Below are 12920 nucleotides of genomic sequence, written 5' to 3' on the forward strand. Positions count from 1 at the left end.
TTACACGCTTAAGCCTGCCTGTATGTGTATACGACTAAATTCCGATCGAATAAATGAGAGTGATTAGTTAAACGTTATAGAAATATTTTACATCTGCTACTTCGATATACTTATTATGTTAAAAATAGACTGGGCTGTAATATTAATAGTTACATTTGCAAAATCAAGTACCTACACGAGTCTTTAAGCAATGTACCTACAGACAGTTATTTTGGAATATTATTGTAAATCAAGTTAATTTTAAGTCAAGAAGTTAATCTTTTAATAGTTATCTTCACATTATTTCACATATAACCGTCATAAATATTAAATAGCTTCTAAAAAAATTTCGTTATAATAATATGTACTTACAAATTTATAGTCTTCGTTGTGCCAGAAAATTATTTATAATTATAATAAATTATTAAATTACTTGTAAAAATTTAAATAATGTGGAGATAAACCAGTTTTTTTGTGGAATAAAAAAGAAAAGGGGATTTGTTTCTGAATGAGTTTGGCACATCATAGTAATAAAATACCTAAGGTTTAGTAGAAATTTTAGGGGCTAGGTTAAATATTGAGTTCCATTAATTAATTATATACAGTAAAAAAGAGGGTAAAGATAACGAGAAAATGCACCACAACAATTTGAGTGTGTGTGTGTCTGTAAATAATTGTCTGTTGCTTGAACTCTACCTCTCGATGGATAACGGTTCTAGTAATATTTATTGGAAAGGATTGATTTTCATTCATTTGAGACACATTTATTCAAAATCGATTAGGACAGGAAATAGGTCTAACTTCTAACTATCTCTTTCACAAAGATGAATAAGCATCACAATAATTTTTTTTTCCATTAAGTAATTTTCTATTTATCAAGTCGTGTTCCGACCGAGTGCTAGTAAGGGATGTTATTAAAGTTGACATCTATATATTTCATATAACACACAGAGTAACTATATTATCTAATCTGACATTAATATATTATGTTGTATTTTTTTTTTTTTTAATAATATAATCGTGTAATGATATTTAGTTCGATATTCCGTTATTCTTGCCGTGTTGTTTAGGGGGTATTGAACCGGGAATATGCCAAGAAAGCATTATTGAGGCTGACCTAATAAGTACCTATGTCAACCAAAACAATTCTAAATTCGAATCATAAAATTATTCTTTTATCATATAAATCGGTTGAAAGAATAACAAAAAGTTTTGCGTATTATTACATTCGAAGAAATCCTAACTCAATGTTGTAAATATAAAAATTAAACATTTAATTTCACCTAAATTAACTTAGAAAGATATAAAACTAAATTGACACGGTCACAGAATGTCAGTCTCGTAAACTTTATTAGTAGTAGCAGCTGCATCAGGCGCTTGCAACTGTAAACTGCATTTTTCAGGATTAGTGTCGTTTCTGTTTTTGTCGCAGTCACTGGCAAGGTGGGTCATGCTTCCGGAAATGTTCGCCGGCGCTAGATTTAAATTCATTTTGGTAAGAAGGTTAGATTCGCTTCCAGTTTTCTTTAAATCGGGTTGCGCGTTCGGTGGCAGCGTAGGACCACTGCGCTGGATCATTTGCAAGCGGGCATACTGCTCCTGGAGTGCCCTTTGCTTCTTTAGGAGCTCCTGGTGGCGGTGTTCGAGGAGAGCCTGGCGCGATGCGTTTTTCTCGTCGTTGGGATCGGCGGGATCGGAGTGAAGCGCGGGCGGCGTTGAGGGCGAGGAGGGCGAAGTGGGCGAGGTGGGCGAGGCGAGGGGGGAGCGGGAGGTGGTGCGCGGCGGCGGCGGCGGCGGCGCGCGGCGAACGGCCAGCGCCAGCAGCTCGGGGTGCCGTTCGGGAACGGGCGGCTTGGGCGGGTGCTGGCCGCGCGCGCGCACGGGCGGCGACGCGTCCGTGTCGCTGCCGCTGGGGTACGAGTGCAGGCGCCGCAGCGGCCCTTCGCCGCGGCCGCCGCGCTCCGCCGGCTTGGCGAAGGTCTGGAGCTCGTCTAGTAGCGCGTCGAGGGCGTTCTCGGGTCGCACGTCCGAGGCTCCGCGGCCTGGTGCGCCTCGCCCGGCGGCGCCACCCTGCGCACCATTCCACCACTTCTAGCATTGCCCGGCGAGCTACGTGCACGTTAACAGCGATGTTGCAATTGTTGTAAACTCTTACAAAGACTAAGTGTACGCCTGGCTGTACCTGCATACTGTGCTCATTGCAACATCACTGTTTGAATACCAATACATAACACTGACTTGACATAAACATTTAGAAACAATCATTCAATTATTAGTTCCATTAATACACTCATTATTCACAGAAAATTATAGAACTAAATGTTTTACCACAATCATTCAAAAATAAAGAAAGAAATCAAATGGCGATTGCCTCCTTTTTCGTCGTCGAATAGTTCCAGTTCCAAATCAATTGTGCATTTGTGTTAAAAATATGTGCAGTTACAATTTTTGACCGAAACTCATATTCCACGACAAAAAATAAAATAACAAAAATGTGTCGAGCCCAAGAGTGGTGTTAAAAAGAGCCGATGGCGGTTGTATTCAGAAAGGTTGTACAGGCGTAAAAATGAATGGAAGAGTTATAATATTGAGTAGATACGTAGTTACTTGACTGAATGTGATTAAAATAAACTTATTATAGAATTACTTAATTATGTGACCAATAGAATGCATGAAATATTTAAAGAAGAATAATTCCACTCTTAACAATTGTGATGATTTTGCCATTAGTCAAAATTTTAAAATGTGTTTATCGTGACTTCAACATGGTCTACTTCTATCTAACTTTTTAACTTTACCAATACAAAATCTACATTATAAGCTAAAGTGAACTGCATTCTACTGTCTTATTATTTAGTGCTCGTACCTAATACAGGAGTTTTATAGATATTTTTAAAGCATACAAGTAGGTATACGAAATTTAGAAAAATATATTACCTGTTCTCCGGATGCAGGGTTAATCTTTTGGAACCAATTATTACTCGACATCCTACTAGTACTTTACTGTTAGTGTTCAGGAAATGGGGGTGAACGTCACACATTTACAGGTCTAATATGCAATTATTTAATAGTGTAGGTGTCACTAGAGTCGTGCTGGTGACCGCGAGAGTTTGAAGTGAACAAGGTGAATGATTGGGTTCTTTACAAGGTGGAAATATTCATGAAATTTATGGCACGTTAGGATAGGAAATATGAGGAGTAGTTTAGAACTTTTAATCGAGGCCAAAGGTTTTGGTTTTTGAGCTGCATCTGGTTTCGAGAGCGCACTGCAACAAAAACAAAAACGGCAAGATGCACAAACTATTACAAAGCAAATCCTAAAGAAATACCATGCGTGTTAAATAGAGAATTACTTTACCCATGTTCATTAATATCTGCATAGATGAGTATACTTATAAAGATCAATAAATTTGGAATTAAATAGTGGTATAAATTTAATTGAAGAGTTACCTAGGTAGGTATCTAATAGGGTGTTGAAAAATAATAATAACCGGTTCTAAGTGATGCAGTATATTCATATACATATGAATATACTGCATCACTTGTATACTTTATCATTTGAGGGTGGGTCACAGTAATTATGTATTAATAAAATAAAATAAATAATTAAGAAACAAGGTGGTTTAAAATAAACTGCTTGATTTTATTTTCTTATGCTCATATCATATAATGGGAGAGATGTCCCCTTGAGATATCCTGTAAAAATAATTAGTTTAATCATTTCACAATATCCGGTACCGTAAATAAAAAAAGAAACTGTCGAAATGAGAGCTTGCTTTTTTTTGAAGACGGTTAAATAGACAAAAGGGTCTACCAATGGCTTAACCATTGAATAAACTTTTAATTCATTTTATTTATTAGCTTATAACATACAGGATTTTGTATTTTTTAAATTAAAATTACTCTGGTATGAAGTAAATTTAAAGTTAGTCTTTGATGATAATGATCATGTAAAGCCAAACCTATACATTATAATTGTGATCATAATCGGTCCATTCACAGACCGAGAAAGCTGAGGACAAATTAAGTTATTTTTTTACATAATATCTTTAAAAACGATTAAACATAATTAAACTGAGAAGTATACCAAGAAAGAAAATAATATTTATGAGATTTTCTTGAGTTTCTATCAAAATATTATAGACCAGATGGGCAAGTGTGTGCAAATATGTGCAATTGGTATTATATAGAAAAATACTGCATAATAGTGATACAGACAAGTTAGTCATGCGTTTGTGCATAATTTGCCACGTAACATGCTTACATTCCCATACCTAACACAATTTTATTCTTTTACTACTTGAAATATCTGCGACTATAAACTTTCAGCTTATTCCGGCATTCACAGATCATTACTCATCCGGCGGGTACTTTTAGTGTTTAATTCTGAAAATGCTTTTTACAAGATGACTGCAAATCTGTAACTCTATTCTTCGCGTAATTCATCTAACAAGGTATAGAAATAGAACTTGTTGGATTTCGTATCTCTGCATATAATTTACGTATTTGCCCATAATAGTTACGCTTGCATAATAACATGAGACCTGTTTGGAATGTGACTATACGCCTTTCATGCTTGCTACACTTCGCACCTTCGATTTGTATAAGAACACAGCGGCAATGACGTCTCTAGATTCTGTGGGCTGATTACAAAACTATAGCATTGCGATTGCAACCGTTTTAATTGGATGAATTAATAATAATCTCGCTTGAATTGCGTATTTTAGCCAATAGCGCTATTATGTACGCACTCAAGATGCATGGAGATCAAAATTGCCGCTGTGATTCTAACTTTCGACCGTCTTGTCCCATGATATTGTGCATTTGTTACAATAATGGTTTGTGGAAAGCCTTAGAATAAATTTAAAAATTTCTTATTTACAATAGGTATAGCCATTCGGTAAAAATTAACGTAGAATTTTGAAATTTGAAAGCTGAAAGTAATTTGGTATTATTTAGCTTCGGGCAATTTTATCGTCGCATGTACATTTAAGCAAACTATGTAAAACATGCTGATAAATCTTAAGCAATCTCAGTATCATCTACACTAACTTTATTTATTATAATTAAGTTTGAAATGTATGAAAGCATGCGTACCGATTCTTTCAATACTGTCTGAACTGAAAAAAATTGGTAGATCTAATAAATAGATGAATCGTCAGTAAGCGATCGAATTCCCCTTACGATATTGCCAAAGCATTGTGTACTAATGTACACCCACATGCCTACATAGATACAGCAATCAAATGTGTTTATTTACATAGACGATACAAATGAATATCGAAAGAAAAAATATAATAAGTAAAGTAAGAGTACTGATGTGTAATAAAAATATAAAAATAAAATATTGAGATGTATTACATGAGTAATAATAATAAAAGAGTAATAATAATGGATATATAACGAAGAGATTTATTACTCGTTAATAACTATAGCTTCTTTGAAGTATTGGCTCTGTCTCCAGGCGAACTGACGGGTACCATCACGGAAACAAGACGATGAAATTCTTCATTAAAATAGTAAGTGATAATGACACATCGTATGTATTTCAAATAAATTGTCTATTGGTAACCAATTAGATTCAATTAAATTATTAGTCGGTACAAAAATATCACAGTGTCTTCCGCTTCGTTCTAGTCCTCTGCCAGACATTTCATTTACAGTTAAAGCTGCAACTATAATTTTTGTAAAGGTTCGAACTCTGAAATAAAATGACTAAACCACATTTCACTTCCTTTTTAATAAATCCACCATCCTGAGGAATATATAGCGCTTAGAGCCTGGTAATGACAGATGACGTCCATATTAATTAATAGTGAACAATAAGCCGTCAGTCTGGTCATTAATTACAGGAATATTGATTTGTAAGATAATCTCGGGGTAGTTATTATATAACGCTTACAGTAATTATATATAATTATGGTGATTATAGGGCGTTATAATAATGTGCTAGGAGAACCAGACGTACTAAAGGGGATAGGAGAGGGATAGATAAAGTGATGTGCTTTTTAGTTGTTATACTAGTTCTCATCCCCTTGTTCTAATCTTCCATTGTTTGTTTTATTGATTTTAGTGCATTTCATTACGATTTATTTTATACACAGTCATTTATAAAAAAGAAAAAATGAAAATAAATATTGCCCCAGAATATATATATTCCTCTGATGTAAGGAAATGTTCTAGCGCGACCTATCTATTTATTACCTCTTTTCTTGACCAGAATTATTATAAGAATTCAACTTTCGAAAAGTTAATTTTTATTTATAATAAACATTCCAATTATTGTTTTACCTTTATTGCGATTTCAACTGGTGGGAAGTAAAGTTGGGGTCTAAGACGTTAGGGGATTAATCTGTTAGGGGTATGGTAGTTGCATTGCTTTGCATTGCCCTAATCAGTTTCTACGCGGCATCGTACCGAAACGCTAAACCGCTTAGCGACCACTTAAAAGCGTAGTATTTTATTTGAGTAGCGCTCAGAACGCCAAAAAGTAAGTGTGTGTATTAGTAAAATTTTCCACACAAGCTTTCTTGCCCTATTTTACCACCCTCACATATAAACACTACCCTACGTAGTTAAGTATAGGCTTTATAGTTTCTGAGATTTAATTAGGTACTTTATATATTTTGCTTTAAAAAAATGAAATCATCACCCGCCTTTTAATATCCCACTTCTGTGCATTGGCCTTCTCTCTCATAGAAGATATGGATTAGAGCAAAGATATTACGCTACTCTATTGCTGCGTTTTTAACAAATGGTGTTTAATAAATATTTGCAGTGATAATAAACGTTATCATTATCTAACATGTACCGACCCGGAAACGAACAACCTCCTTCTCATCGATATACAGTAAAATGTTATGAATTGTGTTTACTTATTATTTTCATGGTTTTTAGTACTCATTACTTAGTGTCAAAAATTTGCTAGTGTCAAAACCAAGCTTTGTAGGCCCGAATTTGGCTCTGACGTTTCCTACGTGCCCCAGACAGCACGGCACGTCACTCACTACACGTGATAATAATCGCAACCTTAGAGTTTATAGCCCTCTTGAGAGCAGTATGCTAATATTTACCCACTATGGTGGGTAAATATTAGCTCAATGTTTTTCTCCCGCAGATAGCTACCTATCTGCGTGCTTGGTCGCAACAAACTGCATTCGATTGATAATAATGATCATTTCAATAGTCAAACCGTTCACCAGGCTCTATGCGCTAAGATAAAGAAGAATATAAGTATAACTTTATAAAATGCTTAGTCTTATTATTAACTTCGATATTTACTAATAATATTTATACAAGCAATTGTATTGTGACAATCAATCAAGAACACTGAAGAGTGGCAGGTTCAAAACATCTTTTCTGCATTCGTTAAAATAACATTATAACATACTGTGTTGTTTTTAAAATTGGCATTATTTTCCTGAAGCGAGGAATAAAAATGCAACGTTTATGGATAGTGTGTTAGTTGCAGGGTTGTGCAAAAAAATTTTAAATTTTGTCGTATTCTGGATGTTGCCAAAGGACGTCACACTCTGTCAGCGTCTACGAAAATGTTAATATATCCGTACTAATATTATAAATGCGAAATTTTGTTGTGTTCGTTTTTTCCTTACTTTACTAAGGAACAACTTGACTTGGATTTTGGCATACAGTTAGTTGCAAGGGCAGAGACAACAGAGAGACAGTAATAAAGGTTTTTATACCAGGAAAACCAACGATTAACACGGGATTTGTAAAAAGCCGTAATAAACGCGGCCAGTAGATAATATAATATAATCGAATATGTTTTCGGATGCTGCAATCAAAAATGATGATTTTGAAATGATCGATGTACCTAAAAAAAAACTTGTCCTTTAGTTCTAGCTATGCTTAGAGACGATAGTAATATGGACAAATTGGTGACAAATGGCAACCATTGGTATAATGGTGAAGCAAAAACATGTCTACAGGAACTTGGTTTAATAAACGCAGATAAGCTAATTTACTACTAATTTATAAATTAGTCAAAAACACGTTAAACTAAGCAAAAAGATGATTAAATAAGATATCACGTTTGTATCGCGAAGTCTTGCTAGAAGCAACAAGTACCTGCTGAAATTGGAAAAACTTTACATGCCAAGTCTGAATGGAAAACGCATTAAGCGAATCTATGAATAATATAATTCATCGCAGTTCTATTTATCAAGCAAATAGCGATCTCTACCTGGCGGCTACCTAATAGTATGAATACACATTTTAAACCTTACAAAATATATTTCGATAGGTTAGGATTTTTTTTTTTATTCCACTACAAATTAGCCCTTAACTGCAATCTCACCTGGTGATAAGTGATGATGCAGTCTAAAATGGTAGCGGGCTAACCTGTTAGGGAGTATGGTAGTCATACCCCTAAACGGTTTCTACGCGACATCGCACCGAAACACTAAATCGCTTAGCGGCACGTCTTTGTCGGTAGGGTGGTAACTAGCCACGGCCAAAGCCTTCCACCAGACAAATTTATAAATTAAATAAAATTACTTTTCATTTCAGAGCCTTTGTATATATTATGTTGTTTAAATTTCAAAAGACAAGCTACTGCTGCTTGAGCTGTTTACCTACTATCTTGTTTAAAAGTGTAATCTAAAAAGAGCAAATACGATTTTGTAAGAAATTTATTTCATTCAAATATTTGAGTTGACCTTGTTTCAAGGTGAACATATTGTGGTTTAATATGATTATATACTCAGTGATGTGATTGATGATTCAATCTGTGTCTACTTATTGATTATAATTAGAAACTAGTCTCACTAACTATTCAAGCTGAGGAAATATAACCTTACATTTCAATAAAATAACGGTGACAGAGAATGACGTCATTTATTTCTCAAAACGAATTTTTGTAAAAGGTAATTTTATGCCAATTGTTTTTTTTAAATTTAGAGTTTACTAACTATACACTTACAATGTAACATTAGTAAACTCAAAATTATGTGCCGAATCGATTTCATGGTCAGAATACTCAGGAACAGTAGTAAAAACGAACTACCCATTCCTCGATACAAAATCTTTTTATATGTTGTAGACGGAAAAAATATAAGCTCGCCAAAACTAAAAAGAAGCGACCAGGAAAGACATACTACTACTTTAATCTAGAGTTAAAAAAACGTACATACTAAATAATTCAAAGGAGTCACATAACAAAAAGGCGTCCAGTGTTAGAGAAGAAAAATTTATGCAGTTATGTATTAGCTAATCTAAAAGCTACTAGGGTTAAAGTAAATGTAAAGATAACTAAGAAAAGAACACTCCGCAAAACAAACGAAGTGTGGGAAAAAAATGCAAATTTTAAACTCGTGGCAAACCTGCAATTGTTAAGGCTACTCAAGTAACTGGTTCATTAAAATGTGATGTTAGCTTGACCTTCAAGAACATTAATGCTAAGATTTAAATTTTAGTTTTTTAGTAGACATGATGGGATTAGGAAGAAAATTTACGCTTTTTAATTAAAAAACGTATGTATGTAACCTACAAATGTACCTGACGTTAATTAGATAAAGTTTGATACGTACTAGACTAGACCATTTAAAAACTTATTAAAGACTCATAACATTTCCGTGGGGAGACTTAACTGCAAGCAAATAAACTTTCTTCCCTAGATATTACAGTAATGAATGTTGATTTTGAAATAAAGTAGTTATATTTCTTGTTACCTTGTTTGAGTTCGGTGCAACGCAAGCGTTCTCCGAATTGTATTCCTCAGAAGAGGGTCCAGCGGTGGCCGTGGAGCTTTGCGATGAGGTTGGGGAATCGCGTCCATCAGTAATAGGCAAGCGTTGCTCTTGAACGCAAGCCAACCTATATTTTTTGAATGTTATTTATTTTTATTTATTTTATTTTATTTATTAGGTTTACTTACAAACACTTACACTAATACAACCGTAATAATTAATTATAACCGTTATAATTATACCGTTATATTTAACCGTTATAATTATTTGCCATATTTAATTCAAGAATATTACTACTGAGTGCATTAATAATATTCTCATTGATTTTGATGAGACAAATAATCATGTAATGTATTAGAACAGTCAACTGATGCGTACTTAGCTGCGGAAATTTTATTAGACAATCTTATTGTTTCAAAAATAATTGGTTTTTATGTCATATACCTTTTCAAAGTGACAAGTGTTCCAGTAAGTTTCTTGCATCTGCGAAGAGCTAGTTCCAATCGTTCGGGCTCATCTTCAAGCATCTTCTCTTTACGTACCACCTAGTGATTTATAAATTGCTACAGTTATTTCTGTTTCAAGAGTATTTGCTACACGATTAAAGTAAAAAGAATTAGTCCTTTAAAAAAACAAAGATCACTATTTAGAACACAATATATTTTGAAGAAAATTAATTCAAAATAAATAAATAAATAAAACATTTTTTACATTTTTGACGCAATAATGATCAATGGATAGTTAAAACATTTAGTACTAGTTAACTGAATCCTCCGAATCGCGATACAACGATTTACAATGTGGCTGTATATGTAAAGTAGCGCAAGTATTTCAGAGCGCAAATTATTTTTGTGAACCACTGAAAGTACTTTAAGTAAGTATTTAAAATTGAAAATCTGATTTTTTACTTTAGCTAGTCTTACCTTCTCCAGCTCGGCGGCAAGTTTGGCTTTCATTGTCTGCTGAAGAATCGGGAATTTTAATTTCCAATCGGCAACCGTTTTACTGCTCTTAGAGAGCACCATAGCAATGCGCTCGATGTCTGCCATGTTAACTCGCGTTTCCCTATGAGTTTTAGTTATATATAATTACAGTTACGGTATTGATTTTACTCTCAGAATAAATAACAATGCAGTAAGGTTCTTATACAGAAGAATCGTAATTAAAAAATAAATGTTACAATCATTTATTATGGTGATTATCACCTGTTTGCAGCTTGACCGCGTAAACGTTCCACGGTAGCTTCGAGCTCGTACAAATCATTCTCCAGAAGCAGCATATCTTGACGGTAGATCTCTTCTTCCCGTGCCAACTGCTATAGAGTAAAGTGATAATTTAAGTAAATTTCTGTAAATTAAATTAGAAAAATTGGTAGATTCACATACCGAATCCGGATCTTCTTCGGAAAACGTGGCTGCAATAGCGCCGATCTTGACAATAGTTTCTGCCATCATTTGCCTCATTTGGATAGAATGTGACAAAGTTGATCGACGTAAATTGCGTGTCTGTAGAAAATATACCGTATTAAGCATATAGTTAATCGAAGATTTTTTTTTGGAAGCTGAAGATGTCATTTCGCAGACTTCGTAAAAAATCGCATTAATAAAAATAAATGTTTAATGATTAAGTTCGCAATGTTTATAATAAACGTGGTAAAAAATGAATACCTCAATTCGGAGATCACGGCTTTGCTTTTGCAGAATGCGTAGTTGATTGAAATAATCAGGAGTCACATTTAATGTGTAGTTCTTTTGTGGAGCCAGTGCCATTTGTTGGCTCGCTAGACCAGCCGGTTTTGGAGGAGGGGCCGGTTTGAGACGGTCGCGTTCTAAAATAAAATAATGAAAATAAGTATTAGAGTAAATCTATATATGTTCCGAAATTTTAACAAAGGTAATAATGAGCACCAATATACCTCATTAGAATATGATATACCTGGCGTTGTAATGAATATAGCGGCTGTTGTCACAAACAATATCTAAGATAGCTTAGAAGTTATATTGCACTTCTTAATTCAGTAAAATTAAATATTTTTGAAATCCATTATATAGTAAATATCTTTTAAGTCCTTGATCCAAATTAAATTATTGTCAACAATAAAACTAACAGTTAACAAGCCACAGCTTTAGTAATGAAAAAAAGCTTCTTAGAAATTCGTGAAATTATTAACATGAAGATAAACGGATTTCAAAAAATTACCTTGTGATGAAGTCCTCGGCAATGTTGATGACTTGATTGCCGGTTTTGTTGGTTTTGTATCAGCTTGTTATGGCAAAGAAGTAAGCGGAAAGAAATCAAATACAAGAATTATGAACATGGTTATGATCTTAACTACGAAAATAGAATAGAGAATTATGACTTAGAGGTCTGTATCCAAGAATGAATATGATACACGCCCATTGAATACCAAAAAAATAATATTTTTAGGTATTTAAAAATCGCAATTATGTTAAATTATGTACAGTTGTATATTACAACACTGAAATTGAACTACACGAAATAATTAGCCAATTATGTACGTAGTCACAATTATAACAATCATAATTATTATATATATTTGTATTTGGAAAAATATTTAACTATTATGTAAAGACCTTTGAAAATTAGTTAGTGTAAAGAGCAAAATAGCGTTAATTATTATTAAGCAACGATAAATTCCTCAAATCAACTATATATATATAGCTAAATGTAAAAATAAACATATTATTGCTATACATATTTGGCTAAGCTACGTGTTGAGCATGTCGAATAATTTCATTCTTGGTAGTAAGAATTTAATTTTATGACACAATCACAAAATGGAATGAGACCATGAATCTATATTTTTTTATTATAGATACAATTTTAGTATCTAGTCACAGTTTACAAAAAGTGGTTTATTTATTAGTGATCAATGTAATCAATTTAAATCATGTAGTAAAATACCCAATAGCGATGTCAAACAATTTCATTTTTATGCATGATTTGAATGTTCATATCAACAATAAAATCTATATTACCTACGTTGTGAGTAAATCGTGAAATAAGTTGAGTATATTTGGTTGTACAAGCTCCCTTACCTTTCATTGTAAGGCTAGGGTATTACCAATTATTATCTTACAATAATTAAATACTATAAGTATATACCCGATAGATACCATCACCGAACTCCCAAGGAATCCCACTACGCTAATCTCTACAGAACCAAATCTAACTTCAAATTTTAAACATTTTATTTATTGTAGTTTATATCCA

The 12920-nt window shown here is 33.6% G+C and overlaps 1 protein-coding gene across 6 annotated transcripts in view; it reads right to left on the reverse strand.

Moving 5' to 3' along the window:
• Positions 1–443: 443 nt before the first annotated feature.
• LOC120636213 (coiled-coil domain-containing protein AGAP005037) overlaps positions 444–12920 on the reverse strand; it is a 175879-nt gene continuing 163402 nt past the window's right edge. For 4 of the 6 annotated variants that reach the window (XM_039907581.1, XM_039907585.1, XM_039907584.1 and 1 more), the window contains 8 exons: positions 11886–11948; positions 11354–11514; positions 11072–11191; positions 10892–11001; positions 10610–10751; positions 10131–10231; positions 9669–9813; positions 444–2049 (listed from right to left, as the gene is read on the reverse strand). In XM_039907581.1, the coding sequence (XP_039763515.1) occupies positions 1303–2049; positions 9669–9813; positions 10131–10231; positions 10610–10751; positions 10892–11001; positions 11072–11191; positions 11354–11514; positions 11886–11948 (1589 nt within the window). In that variant the 3' untranslated portion in view covers positions 444–1302. Of the gene's footprint in view, positions 2050–2925; positions 3246–9668; positions 9814–10130; positions 10232–10609; positions 10752–10891; positions 11002–11071; positions 11192–11353; positions 11515–11885; positions 11949–12920 lie in introns of those variants that run through there. The other 2 variants (XM_039907586.1, XM_039907583.1) reach the window with 2 other exon arrangements.

Source organism: Pararge aegeria, chromosome Z (assembly GCF_905163445.1).
Source record: "Pararge aegeria chromosome Z, ilParAegt1.1, whole genome shotgun sequence".
NCBI classification, from domain to species: domain Eukaryota; kingdom Metazoa; phylum Arthropoda; class Insecta; order Lepidoptera; family Nymphalidae; genus Pararge; species Pararge aegeria.